Genomic DNA, 19414 nt, shown 5'->3' with positions numbered 1-19414 from the left:
TAGTTATTAAAATTTGAGTATTGTCCTTAGCCCAGAGCTTTCCAAACTCTGTCGTTACAGCTGCAGTGTGTAGGTTTGTCGCGCGAACGCTCCCCACGTTCCTCCCGGGGATTAGAAAGGGGTTAGTTTAACCGACAATTTGCAAGTAAAACTGAATTACTGTGTTGTGAAATGATGCGTGCAAAAATAGCATGTCACCATCAGGAAAAGTTTGGAAAGCTCTGCCTTAGCCCAAAGACTGCAACAAGGAAATAGAACACAAAATACAAAACGAAGATAAACCAATAACCCCCCTTCCCTCCAACACACAGTTATTATTTATTGAATTTGATAGAGGAGAGAGCCATCCATAGCTATTGAAAAAACTTCCCCACCCCATTGAACTCTGGGGCTGACTGCCCTGCCAGAAAGCTTCATTGCTTCGTTTGCAAAATGTTTATCAATGGATGGTAAAAGAAAACGGAAAGAAACTCAGGAAAATCTTGATGCCGAAAGCAAGTTTATTTGTCATGATCACTTTTTAATAGCCCAAACCATTTCTGCGGTAGAAAATAAAGCCCATGCTAATATCAAAAACTATTTTCTGAACTCCATGCTTTCCCCCAAAGGTAGGACACCTAGCTAAAAACAAGACTACATAGAACAGCATTTAGCACAACTGATTTGTAACTCCTATGTGAGTGATAACTTTGGACTCCTCCAAACAACCTTTTTCTTCCATCATTCATACTGATTCGCTTGCACGACGTTTATGCAGTGGTTAGAATATATCCAGGCTTTGTTGAGCAGTTGTTCTGATTTGCCAGCAGGGTGTTAGTACATCTTCCTGCTAATCCTTTTTTTCTCTCCACATTTTTCAATGCATTTCCCTATCACTTTCCTAACTGCAAAAGTCTGTTTCTTAAAGCCGCTTTGTGGCACAAGGACGACTGAGCACTTTGATCTGCTGTAATTGTGCAACCCTAAATTTCCCCAGAATGCACTGGAATCCCTCGGTTTGTTTTAGCAAGGGGCGGCCATATTAAGTTTGTCAGAATAGCAAGATTCCAGAGGAGGCCAAATTTTCAGTTCGAGTAGCTTTTGCCTCTGCAAGCCTTCAAGTTACACACAAAGCTTTGCCCAAAAAAGTGGCCTACCACACCACAGGTTTCCCAGCCCCTGAAGGGCCAAAAAAGGCTACCAGCTATACCCAGTAGCAGAGGCCCCTTGGGACCCTTCACCTCTGGGTCATTTCCCCAGGGAACCACAGCCACTCTCCTCAGGAAAAGTCTTTGTTCCGAGAAAAATAAAAATCCACTCCTCTATCTTTGTGCTGCTTTGGGGTGTACGAAGGACCTTTCTTCCCCTTCAGAGCGGGACCTTGGCTGTTCTGCAAGAAAGAGGGAAATGGTCAGGAATTCTAATATTTATTACCATTATTATTATTATTATTTAATTTGGTTTCTTACCTGCCCTGCACCAGAAAGTCCCAGAGCATGTTACAGCAATGTAAAGCGGTTAAGAGTACTGGACTAGGACCTGGGAGATCAGGGTTCGAATCCCCACTCAGCCACAAAGCTCACTGGTTGAGAGCTTGGGCCATTCCCTGCCTCTCCGCGTAACCTACCCCACAGGACCGTCATGAATAAAAGGGCAGAACCGTGTATACGATACGATAATCTTTATTGTCATTGTCCCATACAGAACAACGAAATTGAAAAAAACTACCCCAGACCCCTGACCATTAGGTTCAGTCGTGGCCGACTCTGGGGTTGCGGCGCTCATCTCGCTTTATTAGCTGAGGGAGCCAGCGTACAGCTTCCGGGTCATGTGGCCAGCATGACTAATCCGCTTCAGGCGCACGGAAACGCCGTTTACCTTCCCGCTGGAGCGGTACCTATTTATCTACTTGCACTTTGACGTGCTTTCGAACTGCTAGGTTGGCAGGAGCAGGGACTGAGCAATGGGAGCTCACCCTGTCAAGGGGATTTGAACCGCTAACCTTCTGATCGGCAAGCCCTAGGCTCTGTGGTTTAACCCACGTCCCAAAGACTACCTTACACTGCATTTAAAACCAGAATCGCATATGGATAGAAACTGTACACCACTTGGTGCTCCTTGAAAGAAAAGGCGATATACAAATGTGAGAAATATTAAAAAATCAGGTAAAACAAATTGCAGTCCCTAGAATAGGGTGGGTCTCCAAAAGGGATTAAACCTCTTAAAAAGTTTATAGACTGCCCTTCCTCAGAAGATCATAGGGCGGTTTTTAGTGGTGCACAGGGCAAGGCAAGTAAGATTGACTGACTTAGCACATACCGGTTTCTGGTTGATGTGCCTGCTCCACTCCCGGGCCATGACGACTGGCAGAGGATAGGTGGCCCCGAGGCTCACGCCAGCCTGAGAAAGGGCAGCAGTGCTCAGGGCCCACGGGGTGTGTACGTCTCCTCCTTTTATGCCCTGCAATTCCGGAACCCACAGTCGGGCGTAGTCTCCCTGCAGAGGCAAACAATTCAGTCTGGTCCTTGCCTGTTGGTGAGGCAAGGGTTGCAACTCAGTGACAGAACACCTGCCTGGAAGGCAGGAGATCCCTGGTTCAATCTCTGGCGCCTGTCTTTCTTTTTTTTAATTAATAATTTAAATTTTATTAGTCTTTTCCACACAACAACACAAAAAATATCGAAAAATAACAATACACAAAAACCAACATACAAAACAAACCCAAATCCATATCTTACAAGTATGTACAGTAAGTTAGCTCCTTATAAAGTCAGCAAGGCTATCCGCCCCCAGTACATTGGCAGCTATCACAGATGCTCTATTTTATGCTCCTCTGTACTTACCACCAGAGAGCAGCCATACAGAGAAAAATATTCAGTATAAACTTTCCTGGATTGTTCTGTGCCGGAGTGCAAACTGGCTAGGAAAGTGGAATCACATATTTGAGTACTCTGCCCATTAAGTAAAACAAAGTACTTCCTTGCAAATGGAAAGCTAGCCTTCCAGGGTTTTAACCTAGCCTTCTTCCTGAGATGCTGGCTTTATCGCTGTCAGTCTTACTTAGAGATGTGAGGGGTTGGACTTGAGGCCTTTACGCACTTCCAAAAAGATGCTCTGCCACAGAGGTCTTCCTGCCCCTCCCCAGTTTTGCTGGGCCATTTAAGAGAACACACCTCTCACACACTTTAATGAAGCAAAATGGTGGACCATACCAAATTCCCCCTATTACACCTGGTGGTATCCCATAAAACCGGGTTTCAGTCTAATGCAACAAAGGAAGCAGGATAACGTGTGTGTTCAGTGTCAGGGTTTCCCAGCAAGAACCTACGTTGCTGTCGTAATCCAAGCCTTGTTTAATCATGTTGAATTTCCGGTTCTCCCTCGGATCGTTGCCGACTCCAGCGCTGTACAACCAGTTGCCATAGTTGCTGCAGACATCATAATCCACCTTGAATTTAGGAAAGACATATATGTATAAGTGTGTATATGTGTGTGTGTGTGTGTGTGTGTGTGTATATACACACACACACACATATATATATCTCACAATGACTTGTTAAAAGGGGCTTGATCAGATATTCAGTGCAATCCTCTTCCTTTTCTGAGATGGCTCCCAATTTGCTAAAGGTGCATTGACGATTCCAAGGGATTTCGGGAAGGTATCTTGACCTCCCAGCTGTGCATGACATGAAGTGCTCAGCCGAAAATACATTTTATCTTTCGGGAAGCTTTTAATGTTTGATGTATTACAGTATTTTAATATTTTTTTGGAAGCCGCCCAGAGTGGCTGGTGAAGCCCAGCTAGATGGGCGGGGTAATAATAATAATAATAATAATAATAATAATAATAATTCAGTTCTTTGAAGAAAACATCCTCTGCCCCTGGCTTTACCCCAGTTGGGTGGCTGCCGCTAGAGATTATTATCTTTATTAAGCTGTTTATAATATTCTAATGGATAAATAATAAAATACACCACACACCTATATCTCCACAGTGCCTGTGAGGCTGTGCACACTCTACAATACTTCCTCCAAAGACTCATGTATTGCATTATTCCTGCATTGCAGCGGGTTGGACTAGATGACTGTCAGGGTCCCTTTTCCAACTCTACCATTCTACGACTCCTGGGAACCTATTCCAATCCTGCATACGTCTCAAAACCCAGGGCAAATTCCAGCAACCAGCTGGCCTTAAGATATAAACAAAGATGCTCCCATCTTACCAGCAGGGACTCAAACCATTCTGCTCCCATCCTCCAGTCCAAACCCAAATCCTTGGTCAAGAAACTGGCCACGTTCTGGCGCCCTCTGTTTGACATGAAGCCCGTGGCAGCCAGCTCACGCATGTTGGCGTCAACAAAGGGAACCCCCGTTTTTCCATCTGCGGGAGCAAGAAGTCACACAGACACACACACACCTTTGTACAGTGGTACCTCGGGTTACAGACGCTTCAGGTTACAGACTGCGCTAACCCAGAAATAGTACCTCGAGTTGAGAACATTGCTTCAGGATGAGAACAGAAATCATGTGCTGGTGGCGTGGCGGCAGCGGGAGGCCCCATTAGCTAAAGTGGTACCTCAGGTTAAGAACAGTTTCAGGTTAAGGACAAACCTCCAGAATGAATTAAGTTCTTAGTCCGAGGTAAAGGTAAAGGTAAAGGGACCCCTGACCATTAGGTCCAGTCGTGGCTGACTCTGGGGTTGCAGTGCTCATCTCGCTTTATTGGCTGAGGGAGCCGGTGTACAGGTCATCTGGCCAGCATGACTAAGCCGCTTCTGGCGAACCAGAGCAGCGCACGGAAACAGCGTTTTACCTTCCCGCCAGAGCGGTACCTATTTATCTACTTGCACTTTGACGTGCTTTCGAACTGCTAGTTTGGCAGGAGCAGGGACCGAGCAACGGGAGCTCACCCCAGTGGGGATTTGAACCGCCGACCTTCTGATCGGCAAGTCCTAGGCTCTGCGGTTTAACCAACAGCGCCACCCGTGTCCCTGTATAAATACTGAGATACTGCTTCGTTCTGCAAACAGAGAAGTGGGAAAGAGGGCTTTCGTGCTATAGTCCGGTTCTTAACATTTTGGTTTCCCCACCTACATAATCTGAACGAATCAGCACTTCATATCTTACTTGAAAGATGGTGATGGACTAGTCACCTGAGGATAGCAGGCTAGCTCGAGAGATGGAGGGTAGCCTAGCTTAAGGGACTCAGGAGAAATGGGGGCACGAATGCCACCCGCCTGATGTTCTGCAGTCCAAGGCAGTTGTCTCACTCTGTGGTGGCTGGTGCCAATAGGGTCTGGTAGGGCCGGAGATAAGGAGGCCAATGGTGGGCGGAGCCACAGCCAACGGTGGGCGGAGCCAACTCAGGCTACAATAAACACTAGGCTTATTGCCTCAATTTTACTGGTAATAACACTGTTTTCTAACGTTCTGTTTATACTGCAGTACCTGTTGCGCTATGGAAATGCAGCCTTTTGATCAATATACCACCACGTCGTGTTAAATTGTAAACTGCAGTAAATAACCGTATGATGGGAGGCTGCCTCAGATTCCATCACGCGGAATCAAAACGCAAACGTCCTGAATTAACGGGGTTGCAAACAGGCTTTTTAATGCAGGCATAGGCAAACCCGGCCCTCCAGATGTTTTGGGACTACAACTCCCATCGTCCCTAGCAAACAGGCCCAGCAGTCAGGGATGATGGGAGTTGTAGTCCCAAAACATCTGGAGGGCCGAGTTTGCCTGTGCCTGTTTTAATGGAAACAAATCAACAAGGAAATGAACGCCTAGCTTCCTCTGCATTCCCAGAAGTGGATTTTCCCATCTTCCTCCCTTCCTTTCTTCGTACATGGAATAAGGAGGAGAAAGCTGAGGATCTGTGGCCTAAGAAGGCAGGCAGGTGTGGGGAGAGATGCCGGAGGTCAGGCAGAGGACCAGCCTCCACTGGTCTCACTCTGACCAACCTACCCTCTAATGGACCAAACTCCACTGGTTTCATTCTGCCTAATGGTAGGGCTGGCCAGGGCCGGCACAAGACATTTTGGCACCTGAGGCGAACCACAAAACGGCACCTCCCTCTGCCAGTTGAGATGAGAGAGGGGAGTGAAAATCGGAATTAAAGGAGAAAGTGATTATCAGCATTGGAATGAGCAGGGTAGGCGACCGTGGAGGAGAAGCAGGCGATGACGGATGTGCCAGCAGATCTCTTGCCCCTCATTGGTTTACTGACCTTTCCAAGAGTCAAACAGTTTGGGGTCCTTCTTCCAGGGAACAGCTTTGTCCTGGAGCCCTACGTGGGGAGACAAGATTGGCTGGGCATTAGGGGGCATTGCCAGGTGGCAAGGGGTTTCTATTCCAGAAGTGGCAGCTGGGATTTCCCATACAAGACTGCAGGTCTTCAAAGAATCCTCTTCAGGCACAGCACTGAGACTTAGGCTGCCATCCAAAACCAAGAGGTACAATGTATGCAGATGTACTTTTCTCAGACTAGGGTTCACATTTTTCTCCTGCATATATTTAGGGAATGTTCATCCAAATTTTTATTTTTATTTTCCTTTCTGGTGGCAGGGTCTTGAATATACCGTATTTTTCACTCTATAAGACACACCAGACCACAAGACGCACCTAGTTTTTGGAGGAGGGAAACAAGAAAAAAAAATTCTGAATCTCAGAAGCCAGAACAGCAAGAGGGATCGCTGTGCAGTGAAAGCAGCAATCCCTCTTGCTGTTCTGGCTTCTGGGATAGCTGCACAGCCTGCATTCGCTCCATAAGACGCACACACTTTCCCCCTTACTTTTTAGGAGGGAAAAAGTGAGTCTTATGGAGCAAAAAATACGGTAATTGCTGTTTAAAATGTGACCTAGCTTCCTCCAAGCCCTACAAAAACACATTTCTCTTCAAGTTGCACCCAGGCTGGACTTTATTGCCCAAGTTCAATAAAAAAAGTGACGAGGAACTTCTCCAGCGCTAAGGACCCAGTGCAGATAACTACATAACTGATATTTCATAACACATAACTGATATTGTTGAGTCAACAGCAGAGTGGTAAAACCCAAGAGCGGGACCCAATGGAGACAAATGCATAGGCAGCCATGGGACTGCATTGCAAACCTTGCATTTTCTTGGGGGATTAAAAAGATGTGGGTTTTAATTGTTCTTTTAACTGATAAGATCTGAACGAATTTGCCTAGGAATAAACGGGAAGGAAGAATTCTTTCCTTGTATTTCGATCAGGGATGAGCAACCTCTTCCTTCCCGAAGGTAGCTTTCCCTCTTGGCCAACCTTCTGAGAGGCCACATGACCCTGGTGGGAGGGGCCATTTGCAGGAAGTGGGCGTGGCACAAGCAAAAGTGGGCATGGCCACAGATGTGGCAGACGTCAGCCATTTGCGAGTCAGAGGTTTTTGTTTTTCATCCACGCAAGAAAGAAGCCTGGCTCCGTTCCACCATCTTGACCGGAAAGGGCAATTCACCCGCTTACCTCTCACAAAGAAAATCCTCCTGCCGTATTTCAGAGCCACAAACCGGAAGTAATCCCTCCACACCAGTTCAAAAAGCACCCTGGGAGAGAAAAAATACGCACAAACACACACAGATATTACAACCTCCTGCAATGCAGGAATCTCAGCTAAATAATTTCTGACAGACAGCCACCCAACCTATAATAATAATAATAATATTTTTTTATTTATATGCTGTCCATCTGACTGTGTTGCCCAGCCACTATGAGCAGCTTCCAACAAATTATAAACGTTAAATTTTTTAACCTTTTTTAAAAAACATCTGGCCGGCATCTTGTGTGAGGGTTTTCTTTAAAACTGATTTTTCACTTCCCTCTCTGAACCTGCTCTATCCACATTCCGCACTGTCAGTTATCTCATTCCGTGACATCACAGAAACCCAGCCAATGGCTGCAGAGTGATGTATGCGTGTGTCTAAGAAAGAGAGGGAGGCGGAGAGGCAGGCAGAACGTGAACAAGAGGATAATTTTCTCTCTCCCGTGTTTCCAAACCAGGCCATGTCGTTCATATCCTACCAATAGGTACTCTGATTTGCTGTCCTCTCTTTTTCGTATTTCTGGATCTGCTCGTAAATATACCGGGGCGAGATGCAGCCCAGAGCCAGCCTAGAAGACAAATCAAGGATGTCATGAGGGAACGTGATCTCTGAGGGTGGAATGCCATCATTTAGGTGGTGGACCTGAACTCAGAACATCCACTGTTTGTTTAATTTGAGGCATAGCCCATCTTAAGTGCATAACAACATGCTCAGTTACCACCACCCACTTGCATTGATTAAATCCCAGTTCATATTTAATTAAATCAACTCTGAAAACCACAATTAGCATTCTATTACTTGCATATCACGTGGCTCAGAGCTGTGAGGTTATGCAAAGCGAACCTTACCGTGGGCTTTCGTACAACATTGTAATGGATGCAGGCAAAAAAAGCATATTAATAGGCAATTGGGCTGCTCTTTGTCCAAAGCCACATTGGGATGCACATTGAGTGACGCCCACTGAGAAGGCGGATGTCGCTGAAACAGGATTACCCGATCCTAAGTGCATGAAGACATTTATTTACCAGGGTGCAAACTTGGTCGAATAATCCACTCCTATCAATCCGTTCCGTGTCTCCTTGTACGACGCGACTAGGTTCTGTGCAAAAGGACGTACACGTCAGGCATTTCAAAGGAAACATAAAAGTGCTTTAAAAACAACAACACCTTTTCTATAAATGCCAGAGATTGCAAATTGCACAGCGTAGAACAAATCGAGCTTATGAACATAACTTCTGAGACAGAGATTTCCACATCTAAGAGAGCCCTCTGGTGGCTGGGATCAGGGGTTACGCAGCCGTGAAATGGGTCCCTCCAATCAGAATAAGTGGGCAACTTGGAGGATTCCATTATTTATATGGGGGTGGGCAGGCAGGTTTGTGTAAATGAGATCGGCAGATAAAGAACCCTTAGCAAGCCATAAGGTCTTCAGTTAGCTAACTAATTAACCGAATAAATTTGCAGAAACGTGCAAGTGAATTAGCAACACTTCAATTTCAGGGAAAGCCTTCCCTGTTTGCTTTATCCAGGCCAAACCATCTTAGGAGAGGCATTCCTGCCTGTCTGAGAAAGAAGAGGGAGATGCCTCTTCTTAGGAAGAACTTCCATATTGCCCTTATTAAATAAAATTCATTTTTAACACATGCAGAATTTGCAGCCTGATTAATTGGGGGGGGGGGGTGTTGCGTGACTTGTAATCAATAAAAAGATCTCAACGATCGTAAAATAGGTAATCTCTGGGCCATTTTTCATTTTAAAAATAAATGCCAAGGGAATTTGCAACAGTAAAATGACAAGAAGACTAAAACAAATAAAACAATTGCAGAACAAGGGTCCCTAAAAGCTGTCAGTAAACAACACCGCAATTCACTAAATCAGAGGTGAACGTCAGGCCTGGGGGGAGGGGGGGACAGAGAGGCCCTGAGGGCCACCATCTGGCCCTCAAAACTCTCCCCTGACCACTACCTTCCACTGACCCCAACTCATGCCTCAAGAGTTTTGGCCCCGCCGAAATGTGTCCACGAATTCGGATCGTGCCTCTTGCTTGCCTACATGAAGGACAGAGAGGTGCGCATAGAAACTGGCTTGCTTTTCAAGCTAGTCTTCCTCTGTTGCCTCTGGCCCTCAGAAGATCGTCCAGAAGGGAATGTGGCCCTTGAGCTAAACGGGGCTCCGCAATCCCCAACTAAAGGTTGTACGCATGTGTGCATGCGTACACACACACCCTGGCGGTGGAGAGCAGACGGACGGACAAGCAGGTAAAGCTCTCTTGCACCGAGTCAGAACATCGTTCCATCTAGTCCCAGGATTGTCTGCACGGGCTGGCAGCCCCTTTCCAGGGTTCCAGATCAGGACTGTTCTGCAACCTTGCTAACACAGACTTTTTAGCTAGAGATATTGGAGGCTAGGGACGCGGGTGGCGCTGTGGGTTAAACCACAGAGCCTAGGACTTGCCAATCAGGTCAGCGGTTCAAATCCCCGCAATGGGGTGCGCTCCTGTTGCTTGGTCCCTGCTCCTGCCAACCTAGCAGTTCGAAAGCACCTCAAAGTGCAAGTAGATAAATAGGTACCGCTCCGGCAGGAAGGTAAATGGCGTTTTCATGCGCTGCTCTGGTTCTCCAGAAGCAGCTTAGTCATGCTGGCCACATGACCCGGAAGCTGTACGCCGGCTCCCTCGGCCAATAAAACGAGATGAGCACCACACCCCAGAGTCGGCCACGACTGGACCTAATGGTCGGGGTCCCTTTACCTTTATTGGGGGCTAAGCCAGGCTGCCCCCCTCCCCGAACGCAAAGCACTGTCTCTCCCACTGCCCTCCTCTCAAAACCAAAGCAAGCCCCCTCCCAGTTCTACAATTCTATGAATTACCGTGTCCCAGAAGTAATGCTGAAGCCTCGTTAAGGCCCGTGTCTCTCCTCCACCGCAAGGGAAGGCAGTGCGGGGATCGGCTAACGGTTCTGCTAAGGAAGGGGGAAGAATCAACTTGAGCAAAAAGCGGGGGGGGGGGGGAGATTCCTGCCCTGAAAACACCCTCCAAATCCGGCAGTTAGGGTTAGGGTTGGCTATCCAGTCAAACAAAGCAGGATTTGCAACAAAATGCTGCAGTACTCCTGTTTAGACGGAGATGCTGCCGGAGTGGGTAGGGGATGGGGAGATTTGGCTGTGATTCCTGCGTTGCAGGGGGTCAGACTAGACAGGGCCGTCTTTAGCATATGCGGCACTGGGGTGCAAAAAACCGCAGGCCAAAGTTGTTGAGGGTTTTTTAGCGGGGCAGCTCATGCCGCTGTGGGAGGAGATGTCACGGTCCGGTTCATAGGCGATTCGGTTTGGTATTCAGTTCGGTTCACTGTCCGGTTCACGGGGACGTCGAGACCGGGAGCAAGATGGCAGGGTAGGAGCAGCAATGGGAGTCCAGGAGTCAGAAAGCCAAGAGTCCGAGGGTCAGAGAGCCAGGAGTGAAGAAGCCAAGGGTCCGAAGGTCAGGAAGCAAGGAGTCACGAAGTCAGGGGTCCGAGGAGCAAGGAGTCACAAAGTCAGGGGTCCAAGGAGCAAGGAGTCACAAAGTCAGGGGTCCAAGGAGCAAGGAGTCACGAAGTCAGGGGTCCAAGGAGCAAGGAGCAAGGAGTCACAAAGTCAGGGGTCCGAGGATTAAGAAGCAGGGAGTCAAGGAGTCAAACACAGCAAGGCAGGGAACGTGTTGCTGTGGCAAAGAGCTGAAGGGAAAATGCTGCCCTTATATCCCTCCCCGGCTCTTGCCACTAGGAGCTGTGAGTTACCAATTGGCCTCACCTGTTTAGCCGCGCCTTGCCTCTCCAGAACAAATTTAGGAAGGCCCCAGTCCTGCAGAGTCCTATTGGTCCCAGGGCCTGGCTCCTCCACGCACACCTGACAAGAGAGCTATCCCCGCAGAGGCTTGGGAGGGAAGCTGCATGCCCACCAGCCATCTGGCGCCCCCCAGAATTCGGCGCCGAGGTGCCCCGCACCCCTTGAACCAATGGTAAAGACGGCCCTGAGACTAGAGGACCCTATGATTCTATATGTGCACAAGCAGTGCCAATTCTACCATAAACACTGGTGGAAGGGCACCCCAGTGCAGTGAAAAATGCTGGGCGGAACCATCCTTACCTTGCATCCCAAAATCTTCCAGTTTGGGGATGTTCCCTTCTTCCACCCCTGGAGGCAATGGCTTCAGCTGAGAGGCCATTTGCAGAAGAGGCCGAACCTTCACCTGGGACTCCACGGCTTTCCGGAACTGGGTGTACACATCGGGCAACCTGCAAAACAGAGTCCCACTAACATATCGAGGGCTACAGGTACCCAGTCACTACTATAAGGTTAGGGCTAGGGGCTCAGCTCACCTGGAAATGTGCTTGAAGGGCAGGTCGTCTCGGTGATAGAGCGTCGACCCCCAGAACTTCTGGGCCACCACCCCCTGCTCAGAGCACACCTGCAGCAGCGCCTTCTCCACATCCAGCTCTTCCTTTGTCGCCTAGAGCAAGCAGGAAGCATAAGAGAGAGACATTCTCCCATCTGTGCAACAACTGCAAGACCGAGCCAGCAATAAATCACACTGTGCATGTTGGAGGAAATAAGGATTTGTTTTAGGTTTTTCATGTGTTTTCAGTCTGGTTTTTTTTCATGGTTTAACCACATCAGTTAACAAACATGGATACATATGCTACAATGTTATTGTTTTAGTTAAATAAATTGTTTAAATTGTTATTAAGGAAATGATTCTTTTTCTCCTTCCAATAAAGTACAGCAGAAAAGTTGTCCAAATATAAACGGTTAACCTCCCAATAATTTCATAATTATCTATGTATTTCTAATAGTATAACCAAATCGGCAATTTTTGATATAACTGTAAAAACTATTTTCAGTTAATTTGTTTTCGTGACTGTGTGGATCCCAGTTCAGCTACTGATTGATTGATTGATTGATTGATTGTGTGACTGCAGAAATGGATAAAAGCCCCCTATCCAAACAGTGACTATCATCAGTGCAGGTAAGAAAAAAAATTAATTTTAATTTTTATCATCTACAATACTGTTTTATAGTACCATGGATTATAGTCCATTGATTATTGCTTTCATTTTATGGATCAATGGTCTTGTTAGACAGTAAAATTCCTGTTAAATTGCTGTTTTAGGGGTTGTTTTTTAAAAGTCTGGAACAGATTAATCCATTTTGCATTACTTTCTATGGTAAAGCGCACCTTGGTTTTGGAACGCTTTGGTTTTGGAACGGACTTCCTGGATGGATTAAGTTTGAGAACCAAGGTACCACTGTATTGGCTATTCTGGCTGGGGGCTGATGGGAGTTGGAGTCCCAAGGATATCTGGAGGGCCAGAGATACCCCATCACTGGTTTAAGCTCTGAAACCGTGGGAGATCTTTCCTTACCTCTTCATGGAAGACCACGGCAGCCACGGAACCGAGCTGGGAAATAAGATCGCAGATGACATCTTCCGGCTTCCCTTTTCGCACCACCAGATTACTACGGAGGAAATATGGCCAGCAGAAAATTAAACAGCAGCATGATCCCACTGAAACCACTTGGCCACATCTGCACTTAAGACATTGAATACAGCACCGTACCACTTTAAACAGCCACGGCTTCCCCCAAGGAATTCTGGGAACTGTAGTTTGCCGAGACTGCTAAGAGTTGTAAGAAGACTCTGATTCCTCTCACAGAGCTACAATACCCAGAGTTCCCTAGGAAGAAGGGTTGATTGTTAGACCACAGCAGCTTCACCTGCAGACATTAGCAGGAGAGAAATGCCTCCATGCTGTGAAAAGCTTCATCAGTTAAATCCGGCAGATCAAATTACGGTTGCGAGGGCAGGAGCGGATCAGGCTGCCTATCTCTCTGGTCTGCTGGCCACTGTACTAGAAAAGGCATTTAGCAGATGAAGTGCAGCTGTGTCTGGAACGGCAAACTGCATCAAACGAAATACAGTGGTACCTCGGTTTACAAACTTAACCCGTTCCGGAGGTCCGTTCTTAAACCGAAACTGTTCTTAAACTGAAGCATGCTTTCCCTAATGAGGCCTCCCGCCACCAGTGCCCTTCCACCATTCGGCTTCCGTTCTTAGACCAAGGTAAATTCACAAACTGGGAAACCACTTCCGGTTTTGCAGAGTTCGTAAACTGAATAGTTCATAAACAGGTTGTTTTTAAACCGAGGTACCACTGTATACACTGGGACGTGGGTGGCGCTGTGGGTTAAACCACAGAGCCTAGGACTTGCCAATCAGAAGGTTGGCGGTTCGAATCCCCGCGACGGGGTGAGCTCCCGTTGCTCGGTCCCTGCTCCTGCCAACCTAGCAGTTCGAAAGCATGTCAAAGTGCAAGTAGATCAATAGGTACCGCTCCGGCAGGAAGGTAAACGGCGTTTCCGTGCGCTGCTCTGGTTCGCCAGAAGTGGCTTAGTCATGCTGGCAACATGACCCAGAAGCTGTACACCGGCTCCCTCGGCCAATAAAGCGAGATGAGCGCCACAACCCTAGAGTTGGTCACAACTGGGCCTAATGGTCAGGGGTCCCTTTACCTTTACCTTTACCTTTACCACTGTATACAAAAACGGGTTTCGAAACTAGCACTGATGAGGCTGCACACACCTGCCCTTCTTCTTGAGCGTCTCCCTGAGATCTTCCACACTCTCCAGCAGAAACTTGAGGCGATAGGGGCCAGTCTTGGGGAACTGATAGTAATGGGTTTCTGCGTAGTGCCGGGCATCAAAGCAGTATAGTGGAATGACAAAGTCTGCGTTGCTGTGTGCCCAGTGGAGAACCTGTGGGGGCAGATGGGATTAGCGTCAAAAACACAGGAACACTCAAGCCCATTGGTCCATCTAGCTCAGTACTGTCAACACAGACTGGCAGCAGCTCTCCCCTTCCTCATTTAATCCCCACAACAACCCTGTGAGGTAGGGTTAGGATGGTGGGAAAACAGTGGTTGGCCCAAGGTTACACGGTGAGCATCATGGCCAAGTGGGGATTTGAACCCTGGTCTCCTAGGTTCCCAGTAGCGATGTATGGAAGTGAGAGCTGGACCATAAAGAAGGCTGATCGCCGAAGAATTGATGCTTTTGAATTATGGTGCTGGAGGAGACTCTTGAGTCCCATGGACTGCAAGAAGATCAAACCTCTCCATTCTGAAGGAAATCAGCCCTGAGTGCTCACTGGAAGGACAGATCCTGAAGCTGAGGCTCCAATACTTTGGCCACCTCATGAGAAGAGAATACTCCCTGGAAAAGACCCTGATGTTGGGAAAGATGGAGGGCACAAGGAGAAGGGGACGACAGAGGATGAGATGGTTGGACAGTGTTCTCGAAGCTACCAACGTGCTCTGGTCCATGGGGTCACGAAGAGTCAGACAAGTAGTGGTGATAGGGGATTCCCTACTGAGGGGAACAGAAGCAGTGATCTGTGGGCCTGACAAGATGTCTCGGGAAGTGTGCTGTCTCCCCGGGGCTAAGATCCAAGATGTAACTGAACGACTGCAAGGAATCATAAAACCCACTGACAAATACCCCTTCCTCTTGGTTCATGTGGGAACCAATAACACTGCAAGCAATAGCCTCCAGAAGATCAAAAGAGACTACGAGGCTCTGGGCAGGAAATTGAAGCAATTAAATGCACAAATTGTCATCTCATCTGTCCTCCCAGTTAAACGACGTGGCCCAGGGAGAGAGGGAAAAATAGTGGAAGTGAACAGCTGGCTTCGCAAATGGTGTAAACAGGAACGGTTTGGATTCTTAGATCACGGAATGCAGTTTCTTGAAGATGGACTTCTGGCAAGTGATGGGCTGCACCTCACAACGGTTGGGAGAAATGTTTTTGCCAAAAATCTCAGAAACCTCATCAGGAGGGCTTTAAACTGACTAATGTGAGGGAGGGAGACAGTGCTCCTGAAGGTAGGAGTCTATCAATTGATGAAGATGATCATCCAAATGTCATAGACCAAATGGAGCAAACAGCACGCAGACCTAGTGGTGGGAGGAAAAAAATCCTTAAATAAGAGACACGGGGGAATGATTAATGGACTTCAATGTCTGTACACTAATGCGCAAAGCATGGGAAATAAACAAGATGAGCTTGAGCTCTTGGTACAGCAAACTAAATATGACATAATAGGCATCACTGAAACCTGGTGGGATAAGTCCCACGATTGGAATGTAATAATGGGGGGATACAATCTATTTCAGAGAAACAGACCAGACAAGAAAGGAGGAGGAGTGGCGTTATATGTCAGGGATGTGTATACCTGTGAAGAGATCCAAGATTTAGAACCTCAAAGCCAAAGTGAGAGCATTTGGGTCAAAATTAAGGGAGAGAAGAATAACAGTGACCTCATTGTGGGAGTTTACTATAGATCCCCAAGCCAAACGGAGGACATAGATGATGCCTTCCTGGAACAGATGGCCAAGCATGCAAAAGGAAGGGAGATAGTAGTAATGGGGGACTTCAATTACCCGGATATTTGTTGGATGTCAAACTCAGCCAAGAGCATAAGGTCAAACAGATTCCTCACTGGCCTTGCAGACAACTTCATTGTCCAGAAAGTGGGAGAAGCAACAAGAGGAACAGCCATTTTAGATCTGGTCCTAACCAATGTTGATGACCTGGTTAGTGGGGTAGAAGTGGAAGGATCATTAGGCGCGAGTGATCATGCTCTTCTGAAGTTTACTATACAGCGGAAAGGAGCAGCCAAGCATACTAGGACTCAATTTCTTGACTTTAAGAAAGCCGACTTCATAAAACTTAGGGAAGTGCTCTGTGAGATCCCATGGACAGTAATACTAAAAGGAAAGGGAGTTCATGATGGCTGGGAGTTTGTTAAGAGGGAGATAGTAAAAGCACAACGTCAGGCAATACCAATGAGACGGAAACATGGAAGGTGCCTAAAGAAGCCAGGGTGGCTATCTAAAGAACTTTTAACTGAGTTAGGATTAAAAAAGGATGTGTACAAAAAATGGAAAAGGGGGGAAACCACCGAAGAGGAATTCAAACAAATAGCCAGCACGTGTAGACACAAAGTCAGAAAAGCTAAAGCACAGAATGAACTCAGGCTTGCTAGAGAGGTTAAAAGCAACAAAAAAGGCTTTTATGGGTATGTTCGTAGCAAAAGGAAGAACAAAGAAACAGTGGGGTCACTCAGAGGAGAAGATGGTGAAATGCAAACAGGGAACACAGAAAGGGCTGAACTCCTCAATGCCTTCTTTGCCTCAGTCTTCTCCGATAAAGAAAACAATGCCCGACCTGAAGAATTTGGAGCAAATGATTCAGCAGAGGAAACACAGCCCAGAATAACTAAGGAGATAGTACAAGAATACTTGGCTAGTTTAGATGTATTCAAGTCTCCAGGGCCAGATGAACTGCATCCAAGAGTATTAAAAGAACTGGCAGATGTGATCTCAGAACCACTGGCAGTCATCTTTGAGAATTCCTGGAGAACAGGCGAAGTCCCGGCAGACTGGAGGAGGGCAAATGTTGTCCCTATTTTCAAAAAGGGGAAAAGAGAGGACCCAAATAATTACCGCCCAGTCAGTCTGACATCAATACCAGGGATGTTTCTGTAGCAGATCATTAAGCAAACAGTCTGTGAGCACCTATAAAGGAATGCACCTAGAATAGTCAGCATGGATTTCTGAAAAATAAGTCATGTCAGACTAACCTGATCTCGTTTTTTGACAGAATTACAAGCCTGGTAGATGAAGGGAACGCAGTGGATGTAGCCTACCTTGATTTCAGCAAGGCATTTGACAAGGTGCCCCATGATATTCTTGTAAAGAAGCTGGTAAAATGCGGTCTTGACTATGCTACCACTCAGTGGATTTGTAACTGGCTGACTGACCGAACCCAAAGGGTGCTCATCAATGGTTCCTCTTCATCCTGGAGAAGAGTGACTAGTGGGGTGCCACAGGGTTCTGTCTTGGGCCCGGTCTTATTCAACACCTATATCAACGACTTGGATGATGGACTCAAGGGCATCCTGATCAAATTTGCAGATGACACCAAACTGGGAGGGGTGGCTAACACCCCAGAGGACAGGATCACACTTCAAAACGACCTTGACAGATTAGAGAACTGGGCCAAAACAAACAAGATGAATTTTAACAGGGAGAAATGTAAAGTATTGCACTTGGGCAAAAAAAATGAGAGGCACAAATACAAGGTGGGTGACACCTGGCTTGAGAGCAGTACATGTGAAAAGGATCTAGGAGTCTTGGTTGACCACAAACTTGACATGAGCCAACAGTGTGACGCGGCAGCTAAAAAAGCCAATGCAATTCTGGGCTGCATCAATAGGAGTATAGCATCTAGATCAAGGGAAGTAATAGTGCCACTGTATTCTGCTCTGGTCAGACCTCACCTGGAGTACTGTGTCCAGTTCTGGGCACCACAGTTCAAGAAGGACACTGACAAACTGGAACGTGTCCAGAGGAGGGCAACCAAAATAGTCAAAGGCCTGGAAACGATGCCTTATGAGGAACGGCTAAGGGAGCTGGGCATGTTTAGCCTGGAGAAGAGGAGGTTAAGGGGTGATATGATAGCCATGTTCAAATATATAAAAGGATGTCACATAGAGGAGGGAGAAAGGTTGTTTTCTGCTGCTCCAGAGAAGCGGACACGGAGCAATGGATCCAAACTACAAGAAAGAAGATTCCACCTAAAGATTAGGAAGAACTTCCTGACAGTAAGAGCTGTTCGACAGTGGAATTTGCTGCCAAGGAGTGTGGTGGAGTCTCCTTCTTTGGAGGTCTTTAAGCAGAGGCTTGACAACCATATGTCAGGAGTGCTCTGATGGTGTTTCCTGCTTGGCAGGGGGTTGGACTCGATGGCCCTTGTGGTCTCTTCCAACTCTATGATTCTATGATTCTAAGACTAAACGACTAAACAACAACAACTCCTAGGTCCTAGTGTGACACTCTAACCACTACACCACACTGCTCAGCTAGCTGGACCAAGGGCCCGCATTCATATAAGGTGCTTCTGACTTGCACAGATGAACACACCCACCCTATCCAGTTCCTCTTCAAAGATGCTTTTGCTCAGTGGAAGGGAAGGCTGCCTCCTCCTCCTTGGTCCCTGCGCTTCATAACAAGCCCCGCCTTGTTCCCTCCCCCACGCTGTTTGATAACTTAACTCGTGACGTCACGGGCACTTCAAAAGCAGCACATGGGGGAGGCGGGGCTTCGAGCGCCAGCTGCAAAGTTACATAAACTTCGGAGCCGCGCTTTCTGGAGCGCAAAAGCCGGACCGGCGAGGCTCTTGGAGAGGTCCTGCTCTGGCCAGCCCAGCGGGGCGCGCTGAAGGCCGCCGAGGGTCATTCCCTCCCGGCTTCCCCCGGACCGAGGTCCCCCTCCTAGACAACCCATGTCTCTCCCAATTGCTTTGCTCTGGCGTTGTTGAAGGGGGGGTTTCCCCGCGATCTGCTGTTTGGCTGCGCCCAGGGCGCACCGTCCGAGCCCGTACCTCGTTATCGTGGTAGCGCAGGTCGTTCCGCAAAACGCACAGGGCTGTCCTCAGCGCGGCCATGGGGGCGATCGGAGCCTGCTGTAGCTCCCCGGCCTTCCACTGCAAGGGGGCGGGAGGTGCCCTAAGCCCGCCGCCCACAGGGGAGGAGCCGCACCCGGCTTCTTTCCGCGGCGCACCCTTTGCAGGACTCCCTGGAGAGGCGCGGGATGGTGGGGTGGCGTGTTTTAGCTGCGCGCCTGGCGCGTTCAGAGGCCAAAGCGGGGCTGTGTGAAGGGTCTACTCCGGGGCAAGGACTGCGGGGCAAAGGTCTATGACCGCCCCCCCCCCTGCACATAGCAGAATGAGCATGAGGGGTCTCCAAACGCTGCAGGGATGACTTGCCCCATTTCTTGGCA

At 47.8% G+C, this 19414-nt stretch overlaps 1 protein-coding gene across 2 annotated transcripts; it reads right to left on the bottom strand.

The window, feature by feature from the left end:
- Window positions 1-480: 480 nt before the first annotated feature.
- LOC308459080 (cryptochrome DASH-like) lies at window positions 481-19171 on the bottom strand. 2 transcript variants are annotated; one of them, XM_080974164.1, is made up of 14 exons: window positions 19017-19171; window positions 14157-14329; window positions 12940-13033; window positions 11896-12026; window positions 11663-11811; window positions 10406-10497; window positions 8563-8636; window positions 8016-8105; window positions 7461-7540; window positions 6209-6268; window positions 4203-4360; window positions 3308-3427; window positions 2299-2475; window positions 481-1369 (listed from the first exon to the last, which is right to left on the bottom strand). In XM_080974164.1, the coding sequence occupies exons 1-14, from the start codon at window positions 19077-19079 to the stop codon at window positions 1259-1261; spliced, it is 1572 nt and encodes a 523-aa protein (XP_080830290.1). In that variant the 5' UTR covers window positions 19080-19171; the 3' UTR covers window positions 481-1258. The 2 variants fall into 2 exon arrangements, with proteins under 2 accessions (XP_080830290.1, XP_080830291.1); XM_080974165.1 differs by having other exon boundaries at window positions 10406-10494.
- Window positions 19172-19414: the final 243 nt, after the last annotated feature.

This window comes from Podarcis pityusensis, assembly GCF_964106645.2.
Source record: "Podarcis pityusensis genome assembly, chromosome: 12".
In the NCBI taxonomy this organism is placed as follows: domain Eukaryota; kingdom Metazoa; phylum Chordata; class Lepidosauria; order Squamata; family Lacertidae; genus Podarcis; species Podarcis pityusensis.
The sequence above is the reverse complement of the archived record's forward strand: the minus strand, read 5'-3'. Positions and strand labels throughout refer to the sequence as shown.

Excerpts from the sequence above, each read along its gene's own strand:
- LOC308459080 (XM_080974164.1), bottom strand. The coding sequence starts at position 19,079 with ATGGCCGCGCTGAGGACAGCCCTGTGCGTTTTGCGGAACGACCTGCGC. Across the intron at positions 11,812-11,895 it reads CCCTTCAAGCACATTTCCAG|GTTGCCCGATGTGTACACCC; the intron begins GTGAGCTGAGCC and ends TCTGTTTTGCAG. Across the intron at positions 8,637-10,405 it reads AGCATTACTTCTGGGACACG|AACCTAGTCGCGTCGTACAA; the intron begins GTAATTCATAGA and ends CCTTTTGCACAG.